Source organism: Arachis ipaensis, chromosome B01, assembly GCF_000816755.2.
Source record: "Arachis ipaensis cultivar K30076 chromosome B01, Araip1.1, whole genome shotgun sequence".
Classification (NCBI taxonomy): Eukaryota; Viridiplantae; Streptophyta; class Magnoliopsida; order Fabales; family Fabaceae; genus Arachis; species Arachis ipaensis.
In genome coordinates this window covers 4,400,934-4,415,658 of record NC_029785.2, presented here as the reverse complement: position 1 = coordinate 4,415,658, position 14,725 = coordinate 4,400,934, and the positions used below count along the sequence as shown (strand labels likewise).

Genomic DNA, 14,725 nt, shown 5'->3' with positions numbered 1-14,725 from the left:
TTAAATTTAAATATCTCGTATTCTAAAAAATTATTTTTTATTAATTAATCAAGAATTTATATGTGTTTGGAATTATAAAATTACAGATGTATTTCTCAATTAGTAATTACCAATTAGTAATAGTGTAATACTATAAATTTGAGTTGTTAAGCCATTGGTATCTTTGCCAAGTCAAGCAGTAACCACTAGTATGAAAGAAAGAAAGAAGAAAGTAGATAAACATAAGAGAGAAGACGGAGCAGTAACAGTAGTAACTAGTAAGAGTGAGTGAGTCACCCAGCGAGTCCCACCAACACCAACACCACTCCCTGACTTCCAAATTCTAAACCAAGTCATCAATCAATCATCATCTCTTCCTTATCCATCGATAACTCCAAAGCCACTCTCACCAGAAAACCAGGCCTCCATATCCACATCTGCATGCTCCCTCAATTGCCACAAACACCATAGCCAATGGGAAGCGGTGCCTCCAAGGAAGGGGAAGAAGGAGGAGCGACCAACCCAGACGGCCAAGATGATACACCCGATGGCCAAGGACACGCCTCCGCTCATCACGACGGAGGCCAGCTCTACGTCTCACTTAAGATGGACAAGAACCACACCCTTACCGCCGACCTGGTTCCTCACGTGTTCGGCTCGGTTCCTCTCATCGGCTCTTGGGACCCTTCCAAGGCACTTTCCATGGAACGAGAATCTGTTTCAATGTGGGAGCTCAGCTTTGTTGTTCCACCTAATCACGGTTACCTACCTTCCTGCTCTTAATTTATTATTATTATTTTTCTTTTTTGAAAATAAGTTTAGGTAGGTTAGTTAGTTGGTGGTTTCTTCTTTTCTAGGGAGAAATTATTCCTGTACTCTTTTTTCTCGTAAATCGAGCCCACCCTAGCTGGCTCACTCTTATCCAATTTTAGATGAACAGAACATGATTTGATTGTTTTCAATATTTTTTCTTTTTATTTTTTATAAAATTCCAGAAAATAAAATAAATCTTTATTTTCCACTATAGTAGGAGTAGTTCGATGTTGCATAATTATGTGAGGACTCATTCGTGGTAAAATGTTTGGAGGACTTATTATAAGAGGACCAAATTGGTAGTGTATTATAAGGTGAACTCTTGATCTGAGCAAAAGCATTATTGGTTTTACTACAGGCAGAGAATTCGATATGTGAATGTGTTGCAATTTTGGAAATTGTGTTGTTGGAAGAGGATGGTTGGTGTTAGTTTATGAACCTGATGTTTTGACTCTTGTTTTTGTTTGGGATTTCTAGAAACTTTGGACTTCAAGTTCCTGTTGAAGCCTAAGTACAGCAATGCGCCTTGTTTTGTTGAGGAGGGTCCAAGCCGCCAACTCATTGGGGGAGCGCTGAAAGAGGACGCCAAGCTTGCTTTGTTCAGGCTTGAAAATGATGAAGTTCTTGAGTATAAAGTATTTGTAAAAGCAGACAGGGTCTCTCCTTTTGACCTTGCAGCTAGCTGGAGGGCTTACCAGGAGAATTTTCGTCCGTCGTCTGTACGTTGGATGCCTGATGTCAGCATAAATTCGGCACCTCAGCCAGGTGGTGAGGTTAGACGTCAACTTCTGGTTTTGTTTATGTATTTTTAACCCTTGGAATACTTGGTCAGTGACATTAAAATAGAATCACCTTTATTTTTAATTTGTAGTTTCTATTGCTGTGTTATCTGAAGAACAGTGTTAATTTGCCCCCAAGCCTTAAGATATTGAATTAGGTGAACATGTTTTGCTTTGGACGTTGTACTAACTTACACTCTATCTATCATTGGATGGAGTCTAAAGTGAGGATGGAATCCTATCCAATGATGGATGCGATACAAGTCGCCATGGTTTCCAATGTAAAATATGTAACGCTGATGTTAAGTATTTAGATGTTGTCTTATATTTCTAAACACACCTTGGTCTAGTAAATAAATGTCAACTGTTGGTGCAAATACAATGGTCGTTTTGATAGTGCATTTAAATTTCCCTTTAGTTCTTCTGATAGGCGATCTTGAAATCCAAAGCACTATTGTTGCTTCATATACTTCAACAGTTGAAAAAACATATAAATATTTAGGATGCCATATTTAAATTGGTTGCTATCAAATGTGTCTCTCTTCTTTTCTTCTCTTATTTCACCCTGTGGCTTGGATCTCTATGAAGTAAAGGTTGCCTTGTTGTCTTATCATTACTAAAAATTTTAAGCTTGCTTTACTTACTACTCTCCAGAATTGCTCTTCGGCCGGTTTGGACCTTGATCTTGAGCATTATGTTGTTCCGGCACCCTCAACTTCGGCAAATTCAGCCTTTGTATATGCAGCTAACATGACAGAGACTCCAAGGTCACTAACTAGTGGTTCATATTCCTTCAAGGATGGTGGTGCTTCTGCTGATCGCCCTACAACCATAAAGGTTTATCGTTCAAACTCACATCTTTTAAGTGTTGTTTATACTTTCTAAATGGACTATTTATTATTTAATAGTAGTAGAAAACATTTCATAGGAGACTTACAAGACAAAATGCCACTTTCTGAGTCTAAGAGGGAAACATATAAGAAATTAAGCTAACATGCTATCTTGATTCTTGATACTCAACATATTAAATGTTAAATCTGATTGGTTGTGTTGATGTTCTAACCAGGAGATGGAGGTTATCGTGCCTGATTCTTCTAAGGCCTTTCCAACTTCTGGAATGGTTGAGTCCAAGTCAGTGGGATCGTATTCGCCTCTGCAAAGGCAAGAGAGTCAGAGGGGGCTTTTTGTTGATAGGGGTGTTGGATCCCCAAGACTCATAAAATCTTCTAGTTCTAATATCTTCACTCATGATCTTAATTTAGATAATGATACCAAGGTTTGTATAAATAACTTCCACTTATTATTCAAACTTGTTTGATGTGAACCAACTTATATTGCATGTTCACCCTTTCTTGTTCATTGATAGAATTCAATGCCAGCCGCTGCTGGAGCTGTTGCAGCTGCGGCTGTTGCTGACCAGATGCTGGGTCCCAAGGAGGATAGACATTTGGCGATTATCCTGGTATACTCTAATACTCTGTCATGATAAGTTATTACTCACTAATTTTTATATTCGTAGTTGTTCTTTGTCACTACTTTTCATTTTTATTTCATAGTTGTAAATTAATTGAGACTAAGTCAAGTATATACATTGAAAGTTGGAAGTTAGAAATACCTGGAAAAATGGTCATATTTCCCTTTAGTTAATCTAACTAGTAAATTAAAATTGTGACAATAATTTCTATCTTCTTTCTTTTGCATAGGTAGGCCTGCCAGCGCGAGGTAAAACATTCACTGCAGCTAAACTTACAAGATATCTTCGTTGGTTAGGTCATAATACCAAACACTTCAATGTTGGAAAGGTTGTTACATTCTTAAAATCACCTTTTAACATTGATATAACATTTACCATGTGGAAATTTGGAAACATGTGAAGATAGTTAACATACTTACTTTTGGATGTTGCAGTATCGTCGCCTTAAGCATGGAGCTAATCAGGTATACTTTATTTATTTGCATAGTTGCAACTATTAAATAGTCTATGCTTCTGATATAAAGATTATCTTCAGAACTTTATTATGCACCGCATGTTTTTCTACTGGTAGTTATATCCCTCATTGCATTGTAAACCAATTATCATGAGATCAATGTGGTTCATGCTAGAATGAAGAATTTGCAGTTGAAAATTATTCCAAAGCAGTATCCTAGAATTCAATATCTGATGCTTTTAATGATTTAATCACATATTTGTCTTTAAAAAATTCAATAAGTGAATTGAGCTCTTAGAGGATTATGGTGATGCAGTAGGCTTGGAGATTATTCCAACAAGTTTATAAATAAGATGAAATTGGAAAGCATTGAATGAACTGTATAGCAGTCAACTAAATTCTGAAGGTGGGCCAAAACCATAAGAATGAAGTTTTTTAACTATAAAGTCTGAACATTGATACTTTATTACATTCCCTTGTACTTTTGAGGGTCGTAAGATTCTCAGTATCACCACATCATGTGGTTATAATGGGACAGTGAAAACTTGATTTTCTTTCCCTCGAAATCATGATGTTGCACTAGCCCATCATATTTTATAGTTTAACCGTTTAGTTCACGTGATATTATTTTGCAGTCCGCAGATTTCTTTGCAGCTGATAATCCTGAAGGTGTGGAAGCACGTAATGAGGTACTGCGGATTTCTTTAATTATTATTATTATTATTATTGGACTATTGGAGTAGAGTTGTAAACTAACTGTGAGCCAGTAAAACCTATAGCTTATACATTGCATTATAACTTTTTAATTTTTAGTTGGAATTATGACATTATTGCTTCTATAATTTGTTGAATTTAGTTCCAATTAACTGTCTTATTTCTTAAAACTTTTAATTATGTATTATTTCAAGAAAACTTATTAAATGTTGTTGTTCTGAATCACACACAACATCATGTGTCGAATAAATTAATCAGAGTTTGTTGATCTAAGTGATTCCTAAGTACAGAATGGTTCAGGAACTCAGCCAGGATTGAGAAGTAAAGTGTGAGATAGGTTGAAATAGTGTGTTAGGACTTTGGAGTCTTAGGATACCCTTAGGTAGCTAGTTATAGTTAGTTAGTTACAATTGGTGAGTTAGTGCCTTAGTGATTAGTATAAATAGAAGGAACAGGGTTGAACAAAGGATGTCCAGTCATTTGGAATAGTTTGGGAGAGAAGGGGACTCTAAAGTATCCTTGGAGATAGTAAAATCACTTCTATATCATTCAATAAACATTTACTTTGCAATTCATCCTATTTCTGGTACGAGTTCCTAGTTCTAACATAGTGTAATCCTTGGGCCTCTCCACATGGATAATGTCACAATCTAATAGGGTAACATCATTTTGATTGATAAAAAGTTGAAACAAAATCATGCATTACAATGTTAAGATCTTGTTACTCTTATTTAAAGTGCTACTTCTGACATTTTGCTTATTGAGCTACTATATTAGAAGCAACACCACGGCACAAATGTAGAGTGAGATAAAAAAGGAAAGTTCATGGTGATAGATGTTAATCTGTTACAACTATCTTACCCTTTTAACATAATGCTAATGCTATTCTGATATTTCATTTATAATGGATGATACTGGCGATGTTGACACCATGTTGACCTTTCTCTGTGTAAATAGTTTTAATATATCACGTGCCACTAGGTAGCAGCGCTGGCATTTGAAGATATGGTATCTTGGATGCACGAAGGTGGTCAGGTAAGATCATTTTGCTGCATCTTTTGGTTACTAATTATGCTTTCTTTCATCTATTTGCATAAAGTTTAACTTCGGTTTAGGTGGGGATATTTGATGCCACAAATAGTAACAAGAGGCGAAGAAACATGCTAATGAAATTAGCTGAAGGAAGATGCAAGGTAGTCACAGACAGTGTTGTAATTATAATTATGCAGAGTTATATGCTTATCCTGATTCATTTATGTTTTCATTGCAGATTATCTTCCTGGAAACGATATGTAATGATGTAAGCATAATCGAAAGGAATATACGTCTTAAAATTCAGCAAAGTCCTGACTATGCAGAAGAGTAATGTTTCATTTATAATTTTGCATCTTAAAATGGAAGATTTACCTTAGTGTTGATGTGGATAAATATACAATTAACTTCATCTTGCAGGCCGGATTTTCAGGCTGGATTGCAAGACTTCAAAAACCGTCTGGCCAATTATGAGAAGGCAAGTGATTACAAAGTACTTTTAATGATTGTTTTGTGTGAGCTTTTTTTTCCCTTAAATAATGTTTATTTTCATATTATTAGGTTTATGAGCCAGTAGAAGAAGGATCTTACATAAAAATGATTGATATGGTCAGTGGACATGGTGGGCAAATACAAGTAAGTTCGGTTACTTCATTGTTTCTATTGATCCTATTATGCATAGAACATAACCTTTCGGTACAGTTGATCATCTTGATAGTTCGTGTCAGAATCCGCATATGAAATTTGGTAGCATGATTTAACATCAAACAAGAAATTCTTGATGTGATCAGTACGAAGTTGCAAAAATGTTAAAAAGTTTTCATCGTTGAGCATATTGAGCATGCTATTTTCCTCTTATTAATTTAGTTCTTCACATGGATGTAATTGGTTTAAGAACCAGTTCAGTAACTAAATGGCTTAGGTTAGGCTATTAAAATTATAATCATATCCACATGGAAACTAGATTTAGTTGTTGTTGCAGCAATATTGGTATGCCTACTATCTCACCGATATCAAAACTATACGGCAAAGTAGGAGGCAGAAGAGATAGAGTCATTATTGCTCTAGATTGTTTGGACTCCTGATTATTGACTAGTTAAGCACTGACTTCACAATTTCTCACTTTTCTTAGAATTCATTGGCATTCCCTATTTCTTGGCCTATTTTGTTTAAGTGTTTTTGATTTGTTATTTGATCACATCTTCTATCTTTTGCCGTAGGTGAACAATATCAGTGGCTACCTTCCTGGCCGAATTGTCTTTTTCTTGGTAAGCATTTTTGAAAAATGTGGTTAAATACTTCAATTACAATCAGCGTTTGACACGAACACAGGCAAAAAAATGATAAAATTCAATAAGTTTTACATTTCATGAAATGTTACATTCATAAAACTATTACCTATGTCTATATGTACAGTCATATTGCTGGTAAGTGTCTGATAATATGAGTAAACCCGCCATTTTCTTTTTCGTCATATTTGTACATTGCTGTGAACCTCAATATATCTACTGTAGGTAAATACACACCTTACACCTCGCCCAATATTACTTACTCGGCATGGAGAAAGTCAGGATAATGTAAGAGGCAGAATTGGAGGAGATGCCGCATTAAGGTAAATACGATGTAGAAAAGGAAAATGAAGAGATATGAATGTAAAAGAAAGTCTGGTTGCTTTCTAATTAATCAACAGATAGTTAAAATTAAATGGCTCCTCTATCTTAGTTATGTTGCTTCCTCTATTTTTTAATGTGATGTCTATCATTTTTAGAACCATTATCCTTTTCTGTTTTTCCTTTTCTTTTCTTGGGGTGACTAACTAGAGCACAATGCAATTTGTTATGACAGTGAGGCTGGAGAACTTTATAAAAAGAAGCTTGCCAACTTTGTTGGAAAGCGTCTCAAATCAGAGCGGGCTGCTTCTGTAAGATTTTTCATTTATATAGATTCAATGTCTTCCTTTTGTCCTTTGAACCTTTTATGGGTTTTTGGTAGAGAAGAAAAAAGAAAACACAAGACTAAGAACAAAAAGGTAATATTGATATATAGTGTGATCTGATATCATATCATATAGAAAAACGAATCCCTATAATAATAATTTTAAGACTAGTAGTCCTAAAAGAACTAGGAAACAATTCATGAAATAAAAGTTAATATGAAAATCATTTTAAGGGATCATCTTAAGATACTGATATTGTAAGTTTGTAACATATGTCATATGGTGTAAAATTACTCTGATACTGAGATAAGATAGAGACATTGGTATATGTTATCTGTTCTTTTAACAGAAATCCATGATTTTGTTCGCTTGACAACTGTGTTTAACTGCAGCCTATTGTCAATAATAATGTTTGTATCACTTAATCATGTCATGAATTTCCATTTCTGTCGCCAGTCCACTATAAAAGAGTTGTCTCTCGCTATGTAGGCTATTGTGGAAATTGAAACAATTTAATGCTGAATCAGAGCTCATATGAGCTTGCTGCATGAACTAATATAAGCAAATATTGAAATGATGAATGATTTGTGATGTTTGTAACCACTGGTTCAGATATGGACCAGTACTCTACAGAGAACAATCCTGACAGCAAGTCCAATTGTTGGATTCCCCAAGGTTAGTGTTATCATCCGTAAAGCTTACGGATGCATGAAGTCATGTTAATGTCGAGAGATATGGATGACAAACTTGAACATTATGGTATTCCTGCACTTATTATCTTAGATACAATGGCGAGCACTTGATGAGATAAATGCCGGGGTGTGTGATGGTATGACATATGAAGAGATAAAGAAAAACATGCCAGAGGAGTATGAGTATGTCGCAGACTCGTAACCTCTACGACTCTTTTCCTTTCAAGTTGAATGCAAGTAGTGTATTACATAAAACTAAAAAAATAAAATGGTTAGGCTTGTGGAGAAAATGCTATCTGAACAGACATGATTTTTTTTTTTTTCACTTATAGCAGATCTCGCAAGAAGGACAAGCTTAGGTATCGTTATCCTCGCGGAGAGTCTTATTTGGATGTCATTCAAAGGTTGAAACATACATTTTTTTATCTGTTAAGCATTATTTCATTCCTTCTTTCAGCTTGTTTGATATCTAACTTCAGGTTTTGGTTTTGGTTTTGGTTTTTCTTCCCTAAACAATGCAGGTTAGAACCTGTAATTATTGAGCTTGAGCGACAACGAGCACCAGTGGTTGTGATATCTCACCAGGTTTTGCTTTTTGGCAATTAGACTAACATAGTCCTTACAAATGTTGTATTTTTTTTTTTGTTTTATTTTCTTGTTTGATTGGTTTAATCTCTGAATGTGGACATGTGGTTCCTTGTTTTTCTCATTGCAGGCAGTTTTGAGGGCATTATATGCTTATTTTGCTGACAGGCCTTTGCAAGAAATTCCACATATAGAGGTAATCAGTGGATTCATAGTAGTTGAGCTCTGTTGTCCCTTTTTTCTTTTACTAGATTGAGTCCATTTGAAACTTGATTTGATGGTTAAAACTTCAAGTTTTTTCTAGTCAAATTTTGTTGGTGATATGGCTTTCTGAGAAGATCTCTAGAGACTACAAAATCAACTATATGATAAAGTTGCTTTTAAAATTTCTATAATGGATAAAATATAAATACTAGATTTTTTTTATAAAAAAAAGAAAACTTAGTAGTTTAGTAACCCTTAAATGGAAGGATAAAATCAAATTCTTATTGAAGCTTAAGGTTATATGAAGTCTTCTAAGTTTTAGAGGACACAAATTAGGAGTGCAGATTAGACAAATTAATCTCTATAAAATAAAAAAGACAAATCAGTTCCAAATATTTTTAAAATGTTTTTTAAAAGTGCCAAATTAGTCTTTAATTTTTTATATAAAAAATATAGTATAGGTAAGGGATTAGATTGTCTAAAATTTTCAAAAATAAAAGAGAAATTTGTTATGTTATTTTATTGGGGACTAATTTATCTAATATTATAAAATATGCACAAGATATCTAAGATGGAATTTGTCAATTGCATTGCAGGTGCCTCTTCATACAATAATAGAGATACAAATGGGAGTTACTGGTGTCCAAGAGAAAAGATACAAACTAATGGACTGAAAAATGAACTGATGAGAAGCTCTCTTGCTTATGTTGTGTCTTGTATAGACAAATTATGCATTCTCCTTCTTCTTTCAATTTGTTAAAAATGTATTATTCCCACAAGTGGATTACATTATTATCATAAAGAAGGGAAGTCATGCTCTTCAAACTCAACATTTGTTTCATTTCAAGTGTAAATGATGTTCTCTTTGTAAGACATTACATTATACTTCATGGCTAATACAAATTCCACCAAGTTTCTTTCATCTGGATTTTAGAAACAGACTTTTTTATGAGCTAAGTTCCAAATGGTTTCTGAGGTATTAAAATAGTTCCCAAAATTCTAATTTCAACAATTACATCTTTAGAAAATTGGAAAAAGTGTACCATGTTTGGTTTTATTATATTATAGAATTTATTATGATATAGTTCTTTGTTTTAAGAGTTATACAAAATTACAAATTATTTTATAACAAATTATAAAACCAAAAACAACTTTATTATTTTTAGTTATCTAAAAATATGTACAGAAAAGTTTATACTTTTAGGTTTTTTGCATATTGTGCGGGACCAAGTCTAATTTAAGTAAAGGTGTGAGGTTTAATGTAGTTTTTTTAATAGACTAAAAGAGAGATCAAAATTGAGTCACACTTCAACCGTTAAATTAGTTGTTAAACTATCAAAATGAGAGTTAGTTACATATATAAACATTTTGTTAACTAAATTTGTGTTACAAGGATTAATTTGATTCACGGTTATAAAATTCAATAACCAAAGTGAGTACAATTAAACTTCAAAATGAAACTGATTATCAAATAAAATGTTAATTATCAAATGTAGTTTCATCTCTAGCAAAACTAAATAGTTGGGGAAGGAGTAGTTGCGTCAGAGTTCACGAGGCTATAACACCAAACAGCATGCGATGATGTATGAATATGAAATTTATATGTCTCCTCTTAAAAAGGAATAAATTCCATGGCCGGAAGCATGCATTGCATAATTTCATTGCAAATTGCATCAAATCAAAGTGTGTTGGAATCGAATCTATTCACAACAATTACAAATATCTACTGTTCCTATTTGTATTGAAACAGAACTTGCATTGCATTGTAGAGTGACAAGAAATAGTAGAGGAAATGTTTTATCAACTTTCTTTAAAAAAGAAAAGAAAACAAAAAAAAATAAAGACTGATAAAGTCACATGGGGTCCTCTGAACATATCCTTTGATCTTTTTATAACTGTAGTAATGAGGTCCCCCACTTCTGTCTAGTCCAACCAAATTGTTACCATCCCTCTAATATTGACAAAGTAAACAAATGTATAAAAAATAACTCATAGTAATATTTTACAGCTGTATAATAATTTTCAATATTTCTCCATTTACAAAAAATCATCACAAGTTTATCTTACAATAATCCCTCTTGGTGTCTCTCTATGCGGTCCGGACACTTTTTTTTTTTTTTTTTAATACTCAAATTAGTCTCTAAAAGATAAGATATTTTTTAAATTTGTCTTTAAAAGATTTTTTCAATCAAATTGGTTATTCAAAAATTACGAATTAATTACATCTGTCCTTCAATTACTCCACTCACAATTTTTGTCAACGATTGATGATGTGAAATGTTAACTGATAGCATATATGACACATAACATGTTCAATTAGACGTTGACTAAATATATTTACGAAAATCTATCAATTTAGTCACTAGGTCATATTAGGAATATGATTTTTGTAATTGGAAAAAATGACTAAATTAATAAATTTTCATAAACATATTTAGTCAATACCCAATTAGACATATCAGGTATTATATATGTTATCAATTAACGTTTTACAACATCAATCCTTGAAGAAAATTGTAAATGGAGTTATTGGAGGACAAATATGATTAATTCGTAATTTTTTAAGGACCAATTTGATTAAAAAAATTATTTTAGGATAAATTTAAAAAATGTCTTATCTTTAAGGGACTAATTTGACTATTAACCCCTTTTTTTTATTGGTCGTATCTGCATTTCGGATACATTGATGACATTCATTGATACTTACCCGATACATGTATTTTGTGTTTAATTGTGTCTTAATAAAAAAATAAAAAAAAAATCTTCAGATATACTAAAACACACTTAAATACATAACGTGTCAGCATGTTCAACTTTATTTTCAACATATATTCTTGAAATGAGTTTAGAAATAGTATATATTATTAATTAATAAAATAAAAATATTTTAAATAGTTTATATAATTAAAAAAAATATTAAAAATAATTAAAAAAATAATTTATATTTTAATATCAATAAAATATTAAAATATTATTATAATTTATCTAAAAAATATTATATATATATATATATATATATATATATATATATATATATATATATATCGTATTTCTATATCTTATAAAAATTTTAAATTTATGTGTTTGCATGTTTCCTATCCATGATAATACCCTATATTATAGGTGTCTATATATATTAATCACTGAAGTTACATTGCTAATAGAAGTGAATTTTTCCATGACAACTTTAAAAACTATATATAAAAAGAGATGGCTAATTAATATAACATATATATTTTATGAGTTTGTCAAAATTGATTTCCGTATATGATTAATAATGCATAATGAATAGCTTGAAAAAAAAAATGTGATTCAGCATCACTTGTGAAATAATGCCTTTTTCATCTCCAAGGCATGTCTCGTTGTATCTGAATAAATTATATCATGCATGTTAAAATTTTATATAATACTATTACTATACACTCACTTTGATTCATCAATTATGAAAGTAAAGACAAATGTGGAATTTTAGGAGAAATATCAATCATAAATATAAACTTATATAGTTATACTTATATAGGATAAGCCGATAAGAGAATATAAATTTTTTACAAGAGAAGGTACATAAATTGAGAAGTGTTGCATGTTTTCCATTTTAAAATTATGTAGATGGTGAACTTTTTATACATCAATTGTCTAAGTAAAGTGTTAGATTTTGCTAACAAGTGTAACTTAAAACACTTGTTTTCGTAAATAAAACAAAAAATAAAAAACACAAGATTTGAAGTTTTCATCCGTGATAATAAATACATAAAAAAATTTGTAATTCTACAAAAATTTTAATTTTTAAGTGATAAAATTAAAATATTGTGAGAGATTTGGTTCTTTTCACCTAATTAGGTTTTACTGTTGTACAATCTGATAAAACTGTATGTGAGGAAAAAAAAATTATTGCTAACATGCAAAATTTCATCACTTGTTTATCATTCTTTTGACAAAATACTTTATACTAAATATTTCACACGGTATCTACTAATGAAATGCACCGATATGTAATTTTTTAAACGTATTTAATTTCAAACATTTTATGTTGACTAAAATTAAATTTTTAAATTCTGTCAACGAATATAACTATCAAGTATGCATAACATCAGAATTACTATATTTAAAATGTACACTATCATCTTTATGTGATATTATTGTATTAAGATAAACAATAATAACTATATACTCACTAGCTATTTGGTGAATTTGTATTTGTGAGAAAAAAATAATAATAAATAAAAAATAAAAATTATTGGGAAGATCTGAGATATATGTAGCCATCTTTTATGATAATTTCACATATAATTTTACATGCAGCATATGTGCTATAGTTTTGTCTCACGATTTCGCTGCCATAAGCTGCATAATAGCATTGTTAGTTTATTTCGCAATCTTTACCTGCACTATAAACTGTTGCAAAATAGTTAGAGAATGTTTAAAACAGTAAAAAATTTTAAAAAACGTTAAATACTTAAATGAGGAAATGAATTTTTTTAAAGTAAATTATTAAACCGTTTCTAAAAATTCTAATGCCAATGAAAACAACCTAAATAACGTAAAAGACAAAAATAACCTCTAAAAAAATTTTAATATTTGACAAAAATGTAGTTGATAACGTATGTGTTGCCGGAAAACTCTTCCATGGTGGCTATCCGAAATGATTTCCTGGATAATAGCACAATTAAATGGCATTTTGAATTATTTTTAATGAGTTCCAACATGAAAATTCATATAATTTTTAAGAAAAATGTTACCTATACAACAAAATTCAGCCTTTAAATTTAATATTTTATTATTTTAATTTTTTAATTAATCATATTTTCTATTTTTAAAGAACCACTTTTATTGGTGAAATCTCAGGTGTAGTCGACTTCACGTGAAGTTGATAGTTGAGAGCCGTTAGATGAAAATTTAGTCAAATCAGTCAAATCATCTAACAACTGTCAGTTATTAACTTCACGTGAAGTCGACATACTTATCACTGTAAAATTTGTAACCACTTGTAATACATTAATTTTTTACAAACTAAACCATAAAACTTATAACAACTTTTCTTGTACTAATTTTTAAAAAATCAATGAAATTTTTAAAATCAATTAAACTCATTCAATTAATTTTTTTTATTTGAATTGTTGGAGAAATTCTCTACCAGAACAGAAGAGGTAACCATAATGATCAAAAGAAAATTCTCCAAATCGTAGAGGAAACTAACAATCTTAGCAAGCTTAGCCATGAAAGCAGGATCAACATCGTTCTTGTCAAGTGCTTCAACACCAAACACCATCACCTTAAACCGAGTTTGCCATTCAGAAAATTTATTTTGAATTAGGAATTTTAATTTTAAATAAGTTGGATTTAGGAATTATACGAATTTCTAGCTTGGAACTGATTAAAAATAATTCAAAATGCCACCTAACTGCACTGTATGTGTTAGCCAGGTAATCATCGATTTACGTTGGATATTTTTATCAAAATTTAAAATCTTGCAAAAGCCATTTTATTTTGATTGAATACCCTATTCGGTCCTGACAATTATCTCGAAAGGACAGGACAATGAGGCCTCCAAGAAAAAAAATATTTAATCCGGTCTCTGATATTTTTTTTTGAATTGATTAACCTCTGTGCCAAAAAAATAACATTGATTTTTTTTGGCACACGAACTTCGTTGTGTTTTCGAAGTAATTGTTAGGAGCCGAATTGAAATTTTTTTTTCAAAAGCCTCGTTATCTTTCGAGATAATTATCGGGATTATTTTAAATTTTCTTCTTTTATTTTTTGCATTTTTTAGGATTATTTTTTTCAGTGTCACGAATTTTTCGAATACCAATTTTATAGTTTTTTTTAATTTATTCATTCAAGTGCAAAAAATGATGAGGTGACGGGTGTTTTCCATTATTCTCACTTTTCATTTATTTGCTTTGGGTTTGGTGCAATCCTTTACCCAAAAGAAAAAGAATACTCCTATATCGAGTCATGGCTGTTGAGTGTTGACTCAGAATGATAGAACCCTTTGCCTAGGGATCCTCTCTACCCAGTTTCTCAGTTTTGCAGAATTAATAAATAATTAAAATGGAACAT

At 31.4% G+C, this 14,725-nt stretch overlaps 1 protein-coding gene and 1 long non-coding RNA gene across 7 annotated transcripts in view; both read left to right on the top strand.

Moving 5' to 3' along the window:
- Positions 169–9,584, top strand: LOC107605209 (6-phosphofructo-2-kinase/fructose-2,6-bisphosphatase). 6 transcript variants are annotated; one of them, XM_016307114.2, is made up of 22 exons: positions 170–739; positions 1,270–1,565; positions 2,226–2,408; positions 2,638–2,847; positions 2,938–3,033; positions 3,275–3,373; positions 3,480–3,509; positions 4,135–4,188; positions 5,195–5,248; positions 5,329–5,406; positions 5,484–5,575; positions 5,666–5,723; positions 5,807–5,881; positions 6,466–6,513; positions 6,760–6,857; positions 7,091–7,166; positions 7,794–7,856; positions 7,965–8,056; positions 8,209–8,277; positions 8,395–8,458; positions 8,589–8,654; positions 9,259–9,584. In XM_016307114.2, the coding sequence occupies exons 1-22, from the start codon at positions 454–456 to the stop codon at positions 9,334–9,336; spliced, it is 2,265 nt and encodes a 754-aa protein (XP_016162600.1). In that variant the 5' UTR covers positions 170–453; the 3' UTR covers positions 9,337–9,584. The 6 variants fall into 6 exon arrangements, 5 of the variants coding, with proteins under 5 accessions (XP_020971880.1, XP_016162600.1, XP_016162522.1 ...); XM_016307036.2 differs by having other exon boundaries at positions 8,206–8,277; XM_021116214.1 differs by having other exon boundaries at positions 7,965–8,071.
- Positions 9,856–14,725, top strand: part of LOC110268998 — a 15,332-nt gene continuing 10,462 nt past the window's right edge. The window contains exons 1-2 of the long non-coding RNA XR_002357831.1: positions 9,856–9,866; positions 10,452–10,456. This is a non-coding gene — a long non-coding RNA (uncharacterized LOC110268998). The remainder of the gene's footprint in view (positions 9,867–10,451; positions 10,457–14,725) is intronic.